The 19890-nt window shown below is 45.1% G+C and overlaps 1 protein-coding gene across 4 annotated transcripts in view; it reads right to left on the bottom strand.

Moving 5' to 3' along the window:
* The window catches only part of ALG9 (ALG9 alpha-1,2-mannosyltransferase), a 20293-nt gene extending 537 nt beyond the window's left edge, over nt 1-19756 (bottom strand). The window contains exons 1-14 of one of the 4 annotated variants that reach the window (XM_084301405.1): nt 19586-19756; nt 18900-19038; nt 18569-18703; nt 17709-17779; nt 16723-16811; nt 15578-15713; nt 15118-15205; nt 14871-14976; nt 10029-10151; nt 8208-8362; nt 6251-6380; nt 5366-5513; nt 4927-5056; nt 1967-2097 (exon numbers count right to left, since the gene is read on the bottom strand). In XM_084301405.1, coding sequence (XP_084157531.1) covers nt 1967-2097; nt 4927-5056; nt 5366-5513; nt 6251-6380; nt 8208-8362; nt 10029-10151; nt 14871-14976; nt 15118-15205; nt 15578-15713; nt 16723-16811; nt 17709-17779; nt 18569-18703; nt 18900-19038; nt 19586-19689 — 1685 coding nt within the window. In that variant the 5' untranslated portion in view covers nt 19690-19756. Of the gene's footprint in view, nt 1-1966; nt 2098-4926; nt 5057-5365; nt 5514-6250; nt 6381-8207; nt 8363-10028; nt 10152-14870; nt 14977-15117; nt 15206-15577; nt 15714-16722; nt 16812-17708; nt 17780-18568; nt 18704-18899; nt 19039-19585 lie in introns of those variants that run through there. The other 3 variants (XM_084301406.1, XM_084301407.1, XM_084301408.1) reach the window with 3 other exon arrangements.
* Between the last annotated feature and the right edge of the window lie 134 nt (nt 19757-19890).

Genomic DNA, 19890 nt, shown 5'->3' with positions numbered 1-19890 from the left:
TGAATTAATGGGGACAGACTGCCTTAAAGCCTACGAGGCATTTCGCTGCCAGCATTCGCCCTGTGCCCTGCTCGTGCTGGGAGCTGGCATTTCGCAGCACTTCACAACGGGGCCAATGGAGTACTCAAGCAGGAGGGCTTAATGGCTGTATCTAATTAGGACCTTATGTTTGATTGGTAATTGCTGGAGCTGTGCTAGTCGAGTACATTTTGAACACATGCATTCTTTTACCAAGCAAGCTACAAGTAAAAGCCAAGCTTAAACGTGAAAGAGAAAAGCAATCCAATTTCCTCCATCAGCAACACCAAACCCTGCAAGATTTAAACTTTTTAGCAATGTATTGAAATCATGGCTGGACAGAGTCTTCCTTCCTCTGCATTCAAGCTTATCTCCTTATCTCTTTGAGGTCAACTTGTTGGTATGTCTGCTAAGGCTCAATAGCTCACGGCTAACTCCATCTACATAGAGCTTGGAAAAGCAGCAGCAGCACTCAGATCTGATTTGCAGCACTCCCAGTGGTCAGGGATGGGATGCAGATCCAGCACATACTCGCCTGTCACTGTAATACACACAGCCAAGGTTCTGGACTTACAATTCAAGTCAATCTTTCAGAACAAAGATGAATTGTGGTTTTTCTGCTTATTGTAAGGCAGCACTGGATTTTTGTAAAGAATGCAGTCGAAAAAACAATGGCAGGAACTGCCCCCGTGAACTACACCTCCCAGGAGGCTCCCAGGGTCCTAGGACATCCTTACTGCAACGCATCTGAGTACAAGCAGCTCCTGATCTCCTGCAACTTGGGGTAAAAAAACATCCAGGAGAAGCCTGGTGCTATCTCATTGCACTGGCACAGCACCACCTAGTACCAGGGTCCTGTTACATGAGGTGCCATACAAGCACCAGGCATTATTCTGTTGAAGTTCTTTTTAGACAAAAGGACAGAGGGAGCAGTGTCTGTCCCATGCTGGAGAGGGGAAACGGAGGCAGAAAGTACTGTCTACCTGCAGAGAGGCCCAGGAACTGTGAAATTCCAAAAATCCCCAAGTCCCACCTCTACCTGTAAGTCTGCCTCCTTTCAACATCCAGGATCCTCTGTAAGCCAGTTTTTTGCCACTCATCTGGTACTTTAGGGTATAGAAATGGCGATTGCTTCACTTTGTGAAGTGTCTAAATACCACCACTGAGTTTTGGTCCAACTGGGAAATTGTGGTAAAGGGAGGGTCTGAGAGTCCTAGCCACAGCCCCAGGAGCACCAGGCTCCACCTGAGCCCCTTACTCACACATTCACCTTCACTTTTTTCCTCAGGCCAAATTTCCAGTAGGAACTGAAAATATAATGTCAGAAAGATTCCCAAGCTGGCAATCCAAAAAGAGCCTTTCTGAAACTTCCCTCGGTCGTGCTGTTAGGGATGGCTGGCAAAAGATGCCTCGACCTTGTTTATAGCACCCAATTTTAAATGCACCCTTACAGGAATTCACTGATGCCAAAAAACCTCGATGGCTTTTCACTCACCGAGTCTGCCTCCTGCCTGCCAGCTTAACTTGTAAGGCAGTCTCAAAGACCGAGCTCTTACACCTGCCTATCGAATTTGGCTGAAACAACAGCAGACTCACAGGTCTGCTGGGAGGAGATTGCCTGCACCTTATTCCTTTAAAAAGCCAAACAAAACCCACTACATCAGCAAGAAGTGCATAGTGAAGAGTCCTTTAAAAATAATCCTTGATCCTCACCCTTCCCAGCTTGCGTAACACTCCAAGGCCACCCAGGTAATTAATGCTCAGCATACAAGTTTTACAAAGGTTCCTTGTAACCAGCAAGCTGCCTCTACTGGAGAATGGATTTCAAGCTGGCTTTTGACAATGTGTCTTTCCTCCCCGAGTATAGCTGTTGTAAGCAAATAATTGCAAAAAACATTAGTTGACAGATTTGCCAGCCTTTCTCACTCCTCAAACATGTAAAACATACCTGGAAGCATCTAGGAATGGCTTGTAGGCAATGGTCACCCACTCTTCTTTGTTCAAGGAATACCTCGGTTCCCTCGGGGTTTCAGCCACTGTGTCCAAGTCCACCAGGTAGTGGCATTTGGAAATGTCAATCTGCAGAAAGAGAAAGATTCTTGTTTATTTCCTGTAGGCTTCTGGGTGCAGGTGTCTATTTACACAAGCTGTTCCTTTTCTGTAACAGGGGGTTTATATTTCAAGCAACAGGGAAAAAGCTTTTTGCAGGATACATAGTAATATATTTGTAATGTTTTCAAGTAAAACCCTTATGCAGGAATAAAAGCTATCACTGCTGCTCTGGTCATAGGAGGGAAGTCCTGGGCTGCCTGTGTGACAAAGTACCACTGCCAGCTCTCTTACCAAAGAACGGTCAACTCACAGGGGGAAATTTGAGGCAGTAGAACCAATTCTGCTGGTATTTTGCCTTGTGGTTCTCTAAAAAGCTTCTAAAAACTTCTTACAATGCTGACTCCACAAGGTCCCAAGGCAGAAGACTTGACTATCTTTATTGTTAGAAAGCTTTCCTGATGTCTAAACTGAATTTTTTCTTTTCTTAGTTTTTGCCTGTTCCTACTTGTTTTACACTATGAACAAGGAATTATTATTTTTTTTTTTTGAATTCTTTTTACATACTTGAGCTCTGTTATCTGAAAACGGCTTGCCTGCTCGTCAGCCCTCTTTTACTCACTCCTCCTTCCATAGTCATGCTTGCTACCCCTGGGGATCATTCTCATGGGCCTGCTCTGAAATGTCTTCCGTTAGTCACATCCATCCTGACTGCGAACTGGGAGGCAGCACGCTCATGATGTTCCATACCGAGCAGCAAAACACGAGTCACACAAGATCCTCTGCAAATACCCTAACACGTGGGTATTTACTGGGTCGGAAGCAGCTTCTGATTCATCACAGCCCTCCATCCCTTCCTGAAGGACCTGTGCATAGCAGGCTGCTCCTCATCCCACAGGCAGACACCTGGTTATTTCTGCAGTGCACCATTCATGCTGAATTGCATCTTTTTCAGTTGCTTTCTCCACTTTGCCACAATAACTCGGAATTCTAATTCCCACGCTGGATCTAATGCAATTTAATAACTATGTTGCCTATTATTCTTGCCTATTATTCTTCACCCCCTGCAAATCATTGATTAAAAAGGACAGACTTTCACAGTTCCCAGTACATCTTTGTAAGAAATAAAACTCTTCCTTAGCAGTTTGAGAGAAAGGTCCACCTCCCCGGTAGCACAAGTACAAGCTCAGTGCTGTTCAACATGATTCAGGAAGAATTGCAAAAACAAGAAGGTCAAATGACTTTCCCCCCCAGTGTCCCACAGCAACAGAAACACTCCAATTTACTTCAGTTTTCAAGCAGGGCAGTAATAGATGCTTACAGCTGAAACACCGAGTTCAGCCTCATTTCTGCAAACACTCATTGGTTTTAAGCTGTCCATGGCTCTGACAATTCTTTTGAACCATTTTCTCCCCTTTAAGGGGCCAACAGACTCATGCTGTTTGTATTTGTTTGCTATGATGGTTCTTTCTAGTGCCTACTTAATTATTTTTATTTTTTTTTTCTTAATGTGGGTATGCCTGCAGTCCTTAAAAGCTGCTTAAAACTTGAGGCAAGATCGTGTTTTCTTGGTATTACCAGCTCAGAAGCAAAAGTTTTAAAACTGTTTAAAATTCACATGAAGTAGCCAATTTCTGCACATGTCCCTGGACCTTTCTTTTGCATGAGAAATAGCAAAATTGGAGGGTGACATTAAGGAGCAGCCATGAAACAAAAGCGTATTTTGTTCTGTTAGTCACAGGCTCTGCGCCAGCCAGCTGTCTGTGCTAAAAATACGCCACAGTTGAAGATTTCGTAAAGGAAATGCACTGCGGCAGACAGCGTCTCTCAGGTGGGAACACGCCTCCTTCCCACTTCCATAGCTACATAACAGCTCCAAGGAAGAGAGCTTTCACTCAGCACATTGGTCTCGGCTTTTACCACACAGTTGGCTCCTGTCTTACAGTGCTGCCTTCCAGCTGCTTCTTTGAGGAGATCACAAGTGTTCGTAGAATGTTTAACAAGCCAAAAATGTGAAAAAATTAATAAAAAAAGTGTACGTCCATTGTCTTCAGCTAGGATCCACCCTCTCAGGTAAAGCAGAGACCCGATGCTCTGCACACGAGTGCTTCCTGGACTCTGATGGACAAAGCACAGCTCTCCAGCTGTGGAGACGATGAAAAAAGGACTATGCATATACTGACAGTTCCCCTCATTCACCCTTGAGGCAAAAAAGAGAAGGATAACTAAATACCTAGTATTTAGCACACCACTAAGATTTAAGCTGCTAAATAATTCCAGAGAAATTAGCTAACAATAATTTGGAAAACACGCATATGCATGTGCCATTTTTGTTTAGATAAAGCAAGAAAAAGTTGTAACAAGTCAGTAATGCATGACAGTAATACACAAATGGCTTCCCATGAAAAGCACTGTTGCAATTGTTTCTGTGATTTCCAAATTAAGTTCCTCCTCTTCTGTTGTAAATGATTAATATATCTGTATTTTAAAATAAAAGTACTAAGGAAATGTTGATCCCTGCTCAGTGACAAACATCTTCTGCTGGGGATTTCAAACTAATTCAGGTCAGTTTCCTGTAATCACAGTAACATTATAACAAGCCCCAAACTGCAGTGACTAGGAAATATTACTTCTTACTCATTTTTTTTAACCTCTTCAAATGAAAAATAGGGAGACAAAGCACAAACAGAAACCAGACTCACACAAATGGGGAAGTTTCAAAGTGCTGTAGAGAGCCCGTTTTTGTTCTGTAATGGTACTGACATGGGACACAAAATGGAGAGATCCAACCACAATTCTAGGCACTGTATTAATATAAGTGGTAAGGTAAGGGAAAGAAAACAGGAACGGCATCCTTACGTATCGAGATGGCTCTTCCTTGTTCTGGTCGTTCATGTCAGTGGGAATGATCCGTGTGGCCATTGGTCCCTTGGCAAAGGGTTTTGGTAATTGGCCCCTGAACTCCGACAGGATAAACTGGAGCTGCCAACTGCAGAGAACAGCGTCAGAAAGCCTGGCAGGAAACTGCAGGAGCTAGTAACAGTTAGCATGGAGAAAACCAAAAGCACAACCCAGGACATTTCATTCCTGAGGGCAGACAGCACTGCTAGGACAGTCACACTGCAAATTTACTTTGTGACCAACAATCTGCTGACACCAAACTTGTACATCGTTTGTTGTGGATATGCTGGTGACAAACATACAAGGTCTTGAAGGTTACTCCCATAAATCCTTCTTATGTGAAGTGCCCCTCCTTGTGGAGCTCAGCAACTCATATCTTTTACATTAAAAAACTTACTTTTCTGGCAAGAGAAAGCTGCTTGGAAATCTGTGCCATTCCTTTCCCACGCAGACGTTAACTGGTCTCCCCTCTGGCACAGTGTGAATGCTCGGGTCAGTAGCGATCCTGTGAAATTCTGGGTACAGGTCCAGAGGCCCATGGTAGCCTACAGAAGGCAGGAATTTGTAAATAAGTCCGAAGAAATAGACAATTTTTAATGACTTATTTGGAAAGACTATAAATAAAAATACATATATGTTGTTGTTTCTTTAAAAATTGATAACAATGAATAAAATAATTTGTCTAAGCTGAGCAGCTGGACTTTAAAGCTCCTCAACATGCTAGAGGTGTTTGTACCGTAACACCTTTATTCCCATTCTCCTCTCCTGACTGTCAGTGGCTACTACCACGCAAAAACCACTGCTGCTACCTAACTTTGATGAGGTGGGAAGGCTCGCTGCATGGCTGTGAGCCAAGGAGGCACTTAAGGATCACAGCCATACTTAATCCATCTCCACTCAGGAGAAATGCACCCAATTCTCACAGTTCTACATGCGAAAATGTTTGTTTCAAGTGGGATCATATATTTACAAGTTGTAAGTATCTGCCTAAATACAAGTCTAGGTGCACATTTTACATCATTATAGTTGTACTGGCTGAAGGTGAAAAGCAACAAATTTTTAACCGATTAATTCTAGTAATACATACATACACACACGTACACATTCATTAATGGTGACACCATTAGTATTTATTCCTTTTCCTGCAATAATGACACCCACATACTCAAGATTGCCATATTTTTCCTGTGTTGGTACAGTCAAAGCAGCACAACTCCGGCAGGCCTTAAGACCTGCCAAGACTGATGCCCAAGAAACCGCAGAAGCAGTCTAAAATACCCACCTCTGAATAAGGCAACTGAGCGTGACAGTGACAAAAGGCCAAAGAGAAAAACAGTCCCCAGAGCCAACCAGCTGGAGGAGACTGTGTAGTGCTCCAGGCGGTAGCGCTGGAATATGAAGTGGTAACACTTCTGAGAAAGGAAAAAATTGACGACAAAGTTATTCAGACTCTGAAATTTTATCAAAATCATGTTTTTCATACGGACGTTAAAGCAGCGTATGCATCTCCCACCAGTTCTTTGGTCTGGGACTTCATTTTTTCATTCAGACCCGCAAAATTACACAGAAAGCCACATGGTTCAGTCACATCTCATATCTCTTAATCTTTTCAGCTCTCTGCCCTAGGACGGCCTCTAGTCAAGCTGTGAAGTGCCTTCCCTCTGCCAGGGCCCCACCTTGGCTGGTCCCAGGTGAACCAACAGCTAGAGTCCCTTTCAGAAGCGTCCTGTAGGATTCCCTACACAGGCTGTTCCCGTTTTTAACGGTGGACAGACTTCCTAAGTAAAGGAGCATGCCCCACCTACACAAACTACAGTTTTGGAGTGGATAAAGGAACATAACAGCACATCCTACAGACACCCCTAAACGCAGGCAGCTTTGGAACAGCCCTTTAGGTTTTTCTAATGTAAAAGCCTTCCTAGGAAGAGCCAGGAGGAACTGCACTAAGCACTTGGCTCGGTCCCTTCCCCCGTTCTGCATTTCTGCAGGAATTGTCATTCACTTCATGTCCTAACCTGGTTTCTGCTCCCCTTGCCTTGTTTGCATTTTTCTCACAATAGCCAAATCCACATGTTTTTTTCTTTTTTTTTTTTTTTTTTTATTTCCCCAGTGGATTCTCTGACAAGCTTGCACTATTAGAGGAATTTCAATTAAATTCTCAGCTAGATACTGAATACTGGACAAAATGTCAGAATATGAATTACAGAAATACACACTAGAGTTTCCTAAAGCCATGTTTGACAGATGTCCTAAGCTGTTGCCCTCCAATCAATCTTTTGACAGCACACAGTAATTCTCAGCCAAAGACAAAACCACTGACATTATGGCGCTCAATCCTTAAACAAACACAAGGGCTGAAACTCATCTGGGTGTTCCAGCCTAGCTCTGCAAAGCATCAACAACGCTGGGAAACCAAAAGCCAGAGCTGCAACTAGCTGGGGCGGGGTGAGAGTGCCTGAGGGATGCAGGGGACACCAGCAGGGAGCTCAGGACAGGAACAGCCAGCAGTGGGGCATAGCAGGACAGACGGGTCATGGCAGAACAGCTGCAGTGGGCTCCAGCAGGGACAAGTGACTGCATTCTTGTGCCTCTTTCACAGAGTAGAGACGTAATTTTGAGTTTTGGGAAGGTTTACATCAATTCGGAATGCTTTACTCTATGAAGCTTTGAGATTGGTTTTTACTTTTGGCTCTTCAAATGCCCCAAATAATTTCCTGATGCCTAAACAAGAATACTTCTTCAAATCAGTGAAGATTCCTACTAGGATACAAAAAATAAAACACAAACATTTCCTATACACACTCAAATTCCCATCCCTTAAATCTTGTTTAACAGCAGACGAAGAAGCCACGATGCTATAACCAAGTTACTAATCCTTGTGACATCCCTCAGATGTTGCGTTGGTGCTGCAACATCACAAGAGTTCCTCCCACGGAGGATGGCAGAATTCAAACTCACCACGAAATAATTAGTTAAGGAAATATTCTCGACTGCTTACCACTTAATATAATCCCAGACAATGATTTTAATAGTCCAGACAGGTTATTAAGAAGTCTGGACTGAAGGCCAAGCTTACTGGATTAGCTCATTCCGTATGATGCTCGGGGAAGGAAGTCCCAAATATTTTTGCTGTTACATCAATTTACAGCTTTGGGAAGTGACGTTAAAGAATCGAGCCAGCAGCTTCCTAAAGGTATGAGCTCACTGAAAGTACTAAACCTCTCAATCCACAAACTTACCTGAAGAGCAGACAGAGCTACAGCGCTGCAGAGACATATGAGGGGATAGATGGGAAAGAGAAACCTCTCCTCTTTGTGGGGCTGACTGAAGAAGATGCCGATCCAGATATACATAGGAGCTAGCGTCAGCCAGTAGGGACGGCCCAGATTCTGAACTGAAAGAAACACACACTCAGCAGAGCAGCAATGTAATCAGAAGTTTATCCTACTCCTGCTCTTACACACACCCACCAGGTGCATTATCACTTCTCACATTCACAACTCAACAGATTTTAAAAGACAGAGAATAATGATCAGGCTGCTGAATCCAAAATGACCAAATCCATCCAGAACTGGCCCATCTAAACAGGCAGTGGGAAGTTCTGGATTTCCCACTGCGTAGCGTGCTGCACAACCCAGATTAGGAAGACTCGCCTCTGCATCTATCCCTTGCTTGCAAATGTTTTTTTTGGCAACTGGCGTTTCCACAACCTTCCTTGCTTCATTACAAAAATAACAGCATGAGAGATCACTCAGGCACCTTCTGCTCAACACAGGAAATAACCGATTCAAAAATAACAACAATTACCCTGAATTTTAGTCACGCTGAGGAGGGTTCCACAGCACCTGACAATTTTCAATCCCTTTTCTGCCCCCATGCTACTCCCCACAGAAGAGTTAAACAATTAAGCTAACAGCATTTCGCAGACAATAAGAGCAAGGCACTCAGCAGAGTGGCTCCTGCTGTTAAGAACAAGAACCCCAAGTGAACAGCTGGAAATCTTGCATTTACAGCATCTCCTGCTGAGCTTTTACTGGTTTCTGACAGTATGTCAGTCATATCCAAAAGACAGACAGCAAATACCCGTTAACATCCGTTTTCAGCAAGGCTTATGATATTATTGTTTCTTGTACTCAGTAAAACCCAGAGTAGAGCCCTGACTGGCCTGATGAATCCGGCGGGTGCAGCTGACACTTAATGAATCTTCCTTTGGCAAACAGCAAAGGTACATCCACACTTTCAACACATCTTCTTTACAGTCACTTGCCAGACATCACGTACTCAAACTGAGGTCATTTTACTTAGGAGAAAGCCCCATAATGAAGCAGGGAATATTCTAGCTCCTCCTTTCTCTACCCTCCGTACAGAGGACTCAGTTCTGCAAGTTGCAGAGCACAGAAGAGCCCAGGTTCAAGCCCTACGTTGGCAGCAGCACAGACCAGAGAATGCATTTGTGCAGGCTCAGCCCCAGCAATGAAAAAGCCTAAAACCAGCCCTGTTCTCCCAGTTATTGCAGTAAACGTCCTGGCAGTGAGATAAAAAAAGTAACAGTGGAAGCTGGCAGCAAGGCTGCCATTTCCTGCTGCAGGTGAGATGGAAACAGCCATGGGTACATGGTTCCTCCTCACCTTAGAGCTCTGACAGGGCTACTGCTAATGCATTGGTATTTCTGGCTGAAGGTTACATACACTGTACAACTTGTTAAGCTCACTCTGTGTGTGGACAGTTTAGCCTTGACAACATGATGTTCTTCTTCAGGTGAAGACAGGAAACACAGGAATCGCCCTTAAAGGAAAAAGGCACATTCCTGCCCTTTTGCAGACAGCACAGTAGATATATCTCACTGCCTCTTCTTTCTACACAGTAATTCCACTGTGTGGTTAATACTGAGCTGAGTAATGAGCTCTAGGAACTGCGCTATTATTCCCAAAACTTTCCCTGAGCCTAGTTTCACTTCCAATAAGGGCAAGCTGCTCTTTGGCAGACAAGCTCTGCCTTTACTAACAAGGTTTACAATCTGGGCTCTCTGTGCTCAGCTCTCACAGCTATCCTGCACTCACCATGAAATTTCTGAAGCAGGCACTCCATCAGATAAGTCAGCGGTAGCACAAGCAGCGCCAAAATAAATGCCACGTTGAAATTCAGAAAGCCATTGATGAAATAGAAGGACCAGGGTTCGGTACCTGAAGGGAAAAAAAAAGAAAAAGTTTTCGAACATAAGGATGTTTGAGATCTGGATGTCACAGCAGCTTCATTCCTTCTCTGCCCAACACAGACAGAAGCAGCAGCAGACATCAATTCTCCCCACTGCAAACATACTGAAACCACAGAATGGAAAGGGCATGGACAGAAGATTGTTCTCTTTTCTGAAATTATTTTTCTCTCCTTTTTTTTTTATTGGGTCACAGTAAACTTTACATCTGCTGCTCATGTATCAAAGGCAACTCTAACAGTCAGCCTTGTCCAGCAACCAGTTCTGCAACACAGAACTCACCCTCGCATTAAGAGCCTCCGCAGAAAGAAGAGGCTGTAGCCCCTAAAGCCAGGAAATTCTCCTCCAAATTCATTCTAGTTGCAGAGAAGCAACAGATACAACGCAAAGCCACCTAATGTTAACAAGAGATAATTGTCATTCTGAAGTGGCGATGTACACTCTGTGGGAGCAGAAACAGAAAATGGCAGAAGAGCTCACACTCACATTTCACCCCAAAGACTCTGCCACTACCGTTCATCCAGCCGCCAGGTTTTGGTACCTCCTTAGTGTCAACACCACTTCAAATTTCCCTGCTTCAATACGTTTTAACAGGAGCAAGCCAACTCCACCTCCTAAGATCACATACTTGGGTACTGGTTGCAAGCTTCGAAGGATGCAAACTGATGAATTCCACTCCAGCTGTCATTTATTTGACTTTTAATTCCTGGTGTTTAAAATCCCAAATAAGGAACGCCGGTTCCTCTCTGCACGTTTGCCACTTTCTCAGCGCAATTAGCTCAATCAGTCAGTAAATGACATGCGGGGCTTTAATCACTGCACTGTTGTGACATGTGTCACATGCCACAGCAATTTCCTGCAATCAGAGCCACTTGAAAAGGGTCCATGTTGAAATTAATCAGACAACTGAAAAGCAGCAAGGAAAACCCAAAACCTCTGCAGCTCCTACAGTTAAACATGATTGGAAGCTGCACTAGTAACATCAGGAACATGAAGCTGGAGTTACTACAGCAAAGTCCAAGCAACTGATGCTTATGTACAAAACATTTCATTGTTAGCACTGAAAGCAAACTGCAATTACAGGTTCAGGTTTTGGGAAATAAGGGTCCTTAAGGGAACAAAAAAAAAAAAAAAAAAAAAAACACCTTCTTTCTCCCTCCACCTGCCTAATTCTTTCAAGTCCCACAGGAGTACAATCCTCAGTCTAGAAGTCTGCATACGGGATACAGGAGACTAAAAGATCAAGCAATGGGCACGAACTGCAGCATGTTTCCCTCCTTTGAAATCAGGGCTGCTGAGCAGGATGTCTGTAGAGGGAAATCCTGAGGCAGTGGGGTATCACGCTGTACATCTTCCAGTGGACACCTACAAGTGTGTATGAAGAGGGCTTGGTTTTATTTCCTCAACCCTGCCACCTCCAGATTCTCTTCTGAGGCAGCACAACAGGTTTCTAAGGACTTCCAGAAGGGTTAACAATGATTAGGCCACACTAGTTAAAAGTTCTTTAGAGCAACAAGGTCTCTCCCTATAAAAACAAACATGCTATAAGTGGATACCACAGTCTGCTTCCTTACTCCCACTACAAGCTGTGGCTGCTTTATCACAGAAGATTTCATCATGAGAAAGAAGCTCTCTTAAACTGATGTGAACTGTTACCCACCAGCATTTTTAGGCTACGGGTAAGCTGCCCAGCACAGCCAAGTCCCAAATCTTCAAGGAATAGATTGATGCTTCCACAGCATCACCTTCAGACCATGGCAGAAGATTTAGCTTCCTGTAAGCACCCCACATGCCAGAGCTGAGCAGACGTGGGCTGCAGGAGATGCTGATGAAGCCATTCAGGAGACCCTGCCCTAGCCACAGCTCAAAGTACTACCATTCCATGAGGAAAACAACTGGAAGCAGTGTCAGACACTGAGCCAGAAACTGTTCTGAACTTCATGCTCTGTCCCAGGCTTCAGGAGCACTTCTGGATATCAAACTACAGAGAAGTTGCTAGAGCTTAACACACTGCCACGCTCCAGCTTCATCCCGGCGATGGTGAGGCTGCTTCAGGACAAAGCAGGGGTGTTACGGAGTGGGCTCCAGCTAAGGTGGCCCTCACCTTGTGTCTGTCACAGGCTAAAAGCCTACATACAGCCCGGCATCGTAGCTCAGCTGTTAAGCAGAAATTAAACCACAATACTTTGATCACGAGTCACAGCCCTCATTCTAAGCAAGACTGATTCAGCCCTAGCATAACTAACAGTCTCCTTTCAGCATTTCATTTATTTTCCTTCTGTTTAAGAACCAGGACTCAACAGAGCAAGGTGTCACATAAACAGCTCCAGCACATTTCACCTGAGCTGAACAAAACTTCCCCGAGTGCAATCACAAGGCAAGTCAGAGCCCAGGCTCTGATCTCAGGAACTGGAGGAAAACCTTTGCTGTGAATTGAGTGTTTTTGAGACACAGGCACACAAAAATACCCCAAAGCGTCAGGATCAGACAGAGATATATGCTTAGCAGCTACTTTTCCTTGGCTGTAGAAACCTAATAACCATCCCAGGGAAAATTTTATTGCGTAGACTGTATTAATCCAGAAAGTACACATTCCAAAAGCCTTTTCTTCAGAACTCCAGTCTGCATGCAAACCACAAAAATAAAAATAAATAAATAAATGAAAATAAAAACTGTGGTGCTTACACTGAAGATGATATAGGTTGAGTATTCTGCAACCTGCAGCAGCTTTTGCTCCAATCATGTGAAAGTTGGGAAATCCCTGTTCCAAAGCCAAAAGGCACTGGCCAGCCTTTCATCTCCCCTCGCAGTGTTATTTTCCCCAAGTGTTTTGAAGCTCCCCAAACACACGCTGTTGTCCTGGCCACACCGCATTAAAGAGCAGGTTCAAGCAGGCTCTTTTTCTAGCCCAAGGATGCTATATGAATGTCACTATGAATAAAACACTTCAGAATAGATTGGTCCCTGGAGGCTGCTGGAAACAACTCATGCACCAGTGTGGAAAAGGTCAGGCATGAGCCCATGCCAAAACCCATCAGAAACAGAACCTGGAGTTTCCATTACAGAAAATTCACAGCAACAGACTTTAGAGCCTTCCTGAAGAGATGAAGGACCATGGCAAAGCATCTGTTGTCATGTTGTGCCATAGCACAAGGAACAAATCACCACTCAGCATCACCCAAAACAGCCCTTCAAATGAAGCACCAAATACGGCCTGTGGGGCACTGCCAGAAAGCCTCACCACTAACCACGGCTCAATTCCTCCCCGAATACCTTTATGGGGCTGAAAAAACATGACAGACATCACAGAGACCTTGCACCCTAAGCTCCCTGAGGTCACCACCAGCCCTCTGAAGCCTAGAAACATAACGCTCTGCTACTTCTCATATCTAGGAGACATCAAGAACATGAACAAGAACAACCCAGCGCAGCAGTAGCTCCCAAACAAGCACCACAGCCTTGCCATCAAGGTTCAGACCTTGTAACTCACCCAGCATCCCAAATGGCCAGTCCCCAGGAACCCCTGAAAGGCAGATGATTTGCCTGCTAATTAGGTATCACTGATGACAACTTGGATTCCTCTTGACATCCATAAATTATTTCTAATTCCTTTTGGGATCCTACTGAAGTCACCAGCTTAGTTATTTCCCATGGCAATAATTTCTATAAATACAGGTTGTCTGAAACTTTTCTGCATTTCTTCTCACTTTTTGCTTCCATAAAACTACATAAAATGAAATGTTAATCCTGCCTTTCCCACTGTCCCCCTTCAGAAGTAAGGCAGTTTCCTTGCTCTGTATTCAGCTCTGCCTCTGGGAAGCAGAGATAATTCTTACATTGCTTATGAAGAAAAAAAAAAAAAAAAAAGCTTATAGAAAGAAGACAGCAAGGAGAGCCAAAGTGTTATTATCACTACTTGTCACTAATTTATCAGTCTTCAGAAAGATTGTTTTCTCCTCAATTCGTTCATCCAAAAGAAATGGGGAGCTCAAGTGTTGTCTGCATGAGTCAAGTTGGCCCTGCCTCCAGCGTGACTGCCAGAACAGCAGCAGGTGTAGTAATTAACCTTTCTTCCTTCTCTGCAGTCTGGAAGATGCCTTTATGGTAACCTCAGATCCTGCTTTCCAGCCAACCCCAGGCCACACACTGCCAAATAAGCAAGGAGACTTAAGCCACAGCATGGAAGCAGGAAGTCTGCAGAGACCTGACGTGCACGGGAAGAAACTATAGGTTCTGCACTGCTGCCAGCTGCTCAGAGTTCTGGGGCCCATCTGTGAGGAACAACACCAGCCAAGAACCAGATTAAAGCTGACCCAAACACGTGCACACACAGACCACATGCTCCCACTGCACTCCCATTACATCCAGACAAGTTTGCTACTGACAGGTCTCAACAACCCCATATCACAGTGGAGATGTCTCGTGATAGTTTACAGAACTTCCAAGTGAACAAAAGCTACTTAAACCACAGCATGGGGAAGCAGACAGAAGAAAATCTGAGGGCCCTGCCAATTTCCAGCTCGAGACAGACATCCTGTGGCAAAAAGCTGGAACTGCATCCCCTTGGAGCTTGCAGGGTGTCTGATTTGGAATACATCAAAGAAAGGATCAGAGATCAAAACCTCAAGGGTCACCATGCCCTGACAGCAGCAAGAAAACTGTCAACTTCCTCATCTTATCTTCAACTCACCGTAGAGATCAGGTCCGTGAGAGGTGAAGACATTGTACAAAACAATGTTGAGGGGTGCAACTACCAGTTTTCCATAGTAATAGCTGTCCACAACTACCAGGGGCACCTGAAAGAAAGCAGCTATTATTTGTAGAGTGCCAACAGCTTTTGGCTGGACTGCCCAACAGCTCTATGTGATTTTGTTAATGGAACTTGCTCCTTCTATTGCAAGCCCAATCCACCCCTTTGTGCTTTTACAGGGACTTACCAAAAACAGGATCAACGACACCACACACCAGTTTAAGAAGCTTTTCCACCTCTGCTTCAGTATTAGCAAGTCAAAGGCAATAGGAAGCCTGAAAGAGAGACCAAGTATCAGCCAGAGACTATTCCTTCCCCACTGCAGGATTTTCTGCCCCAGAGCAAATGAGGCGTTAGCTGGAAGCAAACCATCACTGTGCTGGGGTCTGCTACTACTCCACATTCCCAACATCCAACTCAGATCTTATCTTCAGTGTATTAGAACATGAAAATCTTCCGAAGCTAAGCTTTTCAAAAGCAAAGAAATCAGGCTGTGGAAGCCTGTCACACTGATCCTGGACTATGCTGGCTGCTCAGCCCCTGCTAGTTTCCTCCTCTTTCTCTCCAGCCCCTACATTTTCCCCAAACAGGCAAGCAACATAGCACATTTGGCAAAGTACAAAGTTCCTGAGCCTTCCTCCCCTTACCCAAGCGCTGCGCTGAAGGGCCAGCCCACAAGCGCTCCAGCAGCTATGCCCATCACTGCCACAGAGGTCTTGTCCATGTACCAGCCAGTCATGGCAATCACTGTGGTGTACATGCAGAAACTGCTGGGGAGGAAGGCTGCAACACAAAGAAAAAAAAGGGCTTCTTAGCACAGCTGTCCCACAGACAGAGAACTGCAAAGGCCAAAATAAGGCTAATCCTCTCACTCATCCCATTGGAGGTGGGCTGCTATAAATAAGGCCAAAATAAGGCTAATCCTCTCACTCATCCCATTGGAGGTGGGCTGCTATATTGCCAATTCTCTTGTCAGTGAAAACAGAAAAAGAAAGTTCTTGTTACTGTTCTGCCAAGGCCAGAAATAATCCCTTTAGGTACCAAGGCCTCTTTCCCCCACAGCACCCAGCAGTGGTAACCAGTTGACAGCATCCACGGTTGCAGGTAAACAGCCACTTGCAACACTTGCTCTACCCTCTATAATCTCCTAGGAAAACAAAAAACAACTGGGTACAGACTGGTGAGAAGTTAGTTAAGTATGAAGAGGCCTATTGCCTTGTGAGAACAATTAAAGAAAAGTCCTTTCTCCATTCAGCATAAGCAAAAAAGGACAAAATATGAAATATCAGCACTCAACCTGTGATATTTCTATTTAAGTTTCTGTAATGCACACAACGCAGAAAACCTTTCCTCAAAACCTGTCTTCACACTAAATACCCACAGCAAGTGTTTTATCAGCCTTACAGTGGTTGGCTTGGCATAAGGGTACCAGTCAGGGAATAGGACAGAAAGGCAGATGACAATGCCAAAATACAAGAGGACCATGTCTGCTTCCGTCAAATAAACATTCAAGGTAGGCCAGCCAACATCCTGTTTAAAAAGCATGGCCCACAGCACAAAGACTGTAGAGAACAGAAATAAACATGCCCTGGAAATTGTTAGGGTGATGCAAGGAACATCACTTGAATCAATGCTTTGTCATTACACCTGCCATGAGAAACACCTGCAAGAGAATGCAACAAGCTCTCCAGCACAGGGTGCTGATTGCCAGAGATATTTTGGTGCTGCAGATTTTCTTCTCTGCAGCTGTCTTTGGCTTCTATGGACAAGGTCATTGCCGCAGCACACCCACCTGCAGATGAGCAGAACATCCCTGTGCTGAGAACTAAGAAGGCCAGCATCAGCCGACTCACATGTAGCCCAAACTTCTTGCACACAGCCCTAAGGAAAGAAAAGAGAATTAGAAACTACTGAAAGAACCTCAGCATGTGAAATAATAGTACCCAATGCAGGCAGAGCCAGAAGCAATCCAGAGAGCATCTCAAGAGCTTTAAGCTGAGCAATTCTCTTTACTCAGCTGCCAAAAGCAACCTCAAATGTAAAGCCAGAGGCGGACTTAGGATCCTCCTAAGCCACACTAGTGCAAAACTCCAGAACAGACTTGGCTTCTCCCAGTGTTAGTTGCACAAATTTCAAGAAGACAGAGAGTCTGTGCTGCTTTAGATCTTCTCAGTCTAAGATTCATACCCATCACAAAACCTCACTGTGCAAAAAGCCCCAGCTCACACTCTTAAAACTAGTCCGTTGCCAACAAAAAGTCAGGCACTGTAACAGTTTGAAAGCCACAAAGGAAGAGGCAGAAGGCAAAAGTAAAAGCCCAGATTAGTCAAGGTAATTGTATCAGCCAGTGGCGTTGACAGCCATTAAAGCAGGAGCTTGAACATACTTTACAGAGAGCAACAATTAATACATTCCACTAAAATTCACTGCGATAAGCAAGCGCAGCACCAGTCTCCTGCAGCAGAGCTCAGTTTACACTCCCACTCTGCTTGCTGGTATCATTAAAAAAAAAAAAAAAAAAAAAAGTGTAATCAACAAAATGCTAAAGAGATGTGGGTGGCAGATCCAAGAATATAATTGTGTCCTGACAGTAGAATTCTCACCAATATTTCATTAAGTTCCTTTGAGAACGTATATCTTGAAGTTTCACTGTGAAGCAACCCAATTAACTCAGACACATTTGCAAACCAGCTTCAGGGTATATTTCCTGTGGTAACAACTGGATATGCTACTAACATTGTTGAAGAGCATTCACAGTAGACAGCTTCTAATACTCACTTATAGAAGTAGAGCTCACAAACACAGCTCAGGAACGCCAGGAAGCATCGGAGGAAATAGAAGATAAGAACCTAGGAGATGTACCCAAAATCAGAACAAGATTTGCAATGAAGCTTATGCACCTACTGCTAACAAGAGAGACCAAGTTGCAAAATTTCAGAACAGCATGAAGCAACTCTGGCAGCAGTGAATGAGGCTGCTCTTACAGGCCCAGATCCTGCACCAAGGGATGGCTGAAGCTCCAGCAGCTCAGGGCCTACCCTCTAACCCTAAAGTCCTTTACAGCAAAGAAAGATAACACAGTCCACTAGACTGATCAGAACTACTCCTCCTTTGTTTCATGTTATGCAGAAACACGTAAAAACATGTAAAGTATGGCAGAATGTGTACTTGGTGCCTTTTTTTTTTTTTTAAAGTATTCCTGTGAGCTGTTTGCAATACAGCTTGCAAAATCTTAATTTTTCTCTTACAGTCTATTGAACAAAAAAAAAAAAAAAAAAAAAAAATCTAAACAGCTACTGATATCTGGGGTAGAAAACAAGAGGGCCTTCTAAAGTGCCAGAGTAAAACCGGCAGCCTGTGGCTGCCAGGTACACTCAAAATGCCAAGAAACCACTAACCCTTCTGGGACAACTTCTCAATCAAATCAAAGCCTGACAGCTTCCCTGAAATTTCCCAGTCACTCTTCCTTGGTTCTTCTTGAGTTAGCTCACAAACCCTTGCAAATCCTTACAGGGATGTCAGCACTGGTAGACTTATCATTTCGTAACTCTGACAACAAACAAAGCAGCTGTTTTACTCAAACTAAAGGCACTTTAAAAAAAATAATCAAAAAAGCAGTTTTGACGCATCTGATTTACCTTATTTGTTTGTAGAACTCTAGCATGGAACAGCGCTGGTAAGGCATGGAGCCACAGGTAAGCATAGGAGCGGATGGCATAGGCTGGAGAGTATTCCCATGTCTGAAACCCCTTCCCATAAACGAGGTAGTGTGTCTGAAATGGAGATTAACATATATTAGTTATATATGAAGTGCATCACGCAGCAGACAGTTTCGCATTTCCCACTTATGAATTCTTAAGTATGTTTCTCCTTGAAAAACACCGATTAGCAAAAGGTTTTAAGAAAATCTGCATTTCTGCAGACAACCTACAAGTTCTCAAGTGCCTCCAAGGACACAGAGCTACTTACTGGTTCCCAGTAGTTGAACGTCTCATCGCAGTCTGAGATGTTGCTCAGGAGAGCTGCACAGAACCTGGCGGAGATGAGACACTTGAATGCCGTTGATCCTTCAGGGGCCCACACTTGTCCTGCTTTGCTCCCAGGTGGTCTAGCACAAAGAATACAAATATGCAGCAAGACAACTTAGTAGAAAGAATATAAATACGCACCAAGACAACTCATTAGCAATATCAAGGCTAGTTATGCGACAGCAAGCAAAGAACTGACAAGAACCTGCATGCAGAAAGTCACTGACTGCCATCCAAAGGGCCAAGAAATAATTTTATTTTTGAATCCCCCACACTGCCTGACCACATCTCTAGGGCAACACTTCCAAATCACCCTCTTGGACCTTATCACCTCAAGCAGCCCCTCTCCCCTCACACCGTGCACGCCGGGGAGCCTCTCGCACCCTCTGCCCTCCTCAGGGGACCCCCAGCACCTCACGACCACCACCCCGGGGACTCCCAGCACCCCACCACCACCACGCCGGAGCAAAACCCCACAGCCAGAGGCTTCTGCCTCTGGCCGGGAGGAGCGGAGACGCTGAGGGAAACCCCCAGAAGCGGCAGAGCCCAGCCCGGCCCGCAGCCCCCCGGCGGCCGCCGCTCCCCTTCAGCCGGATCCCGCTCCCCCTCCGCCGCCCTCTCGCCTACTCCAGCCGAGCCTCCTCCGCCTCCGAGCGCGGCCGGCCCGCCTCGCCGCCGCCTCCTCCTCCTCCTCCTGCCCTCGGCCGCTGCCGGGCCCCCTTGACCGCCATGCCGAGTGCGGGCAGGCGGCAGCCCGCTCCCTGCCTCCAGCGGACGAGATGGGAGCGGCGCCGAAGCCGCCGGCCGCCATGCCGGGTGCGGGCACGGCCCGGCACCGCCTCACGCCGCCTGCGCGGGCAGCCGGGGGAGCTCCGCCCGCCGCTGTGTCCCCTCAGCCCCTGTCATGTCCCCTCAGCCCCGCCGTGTCCCTT

The sequence above is a fragment of the Netta rufina genome (genome assembly GCF_964035555.1).
Source record: "Netta rufina genome assembly, chromosome: 25".
Lineage (NCBI taxonomy): Eukaryota > Metazoa > Chordata > Aves > Anseriformes > Anatidae > Netta > Netta rufina.
The sequence above is the reverse complement of the archived record's forward strand: the minus strand, read 5'-3'. Positions and strand labels throughout refer to the sequence as shown.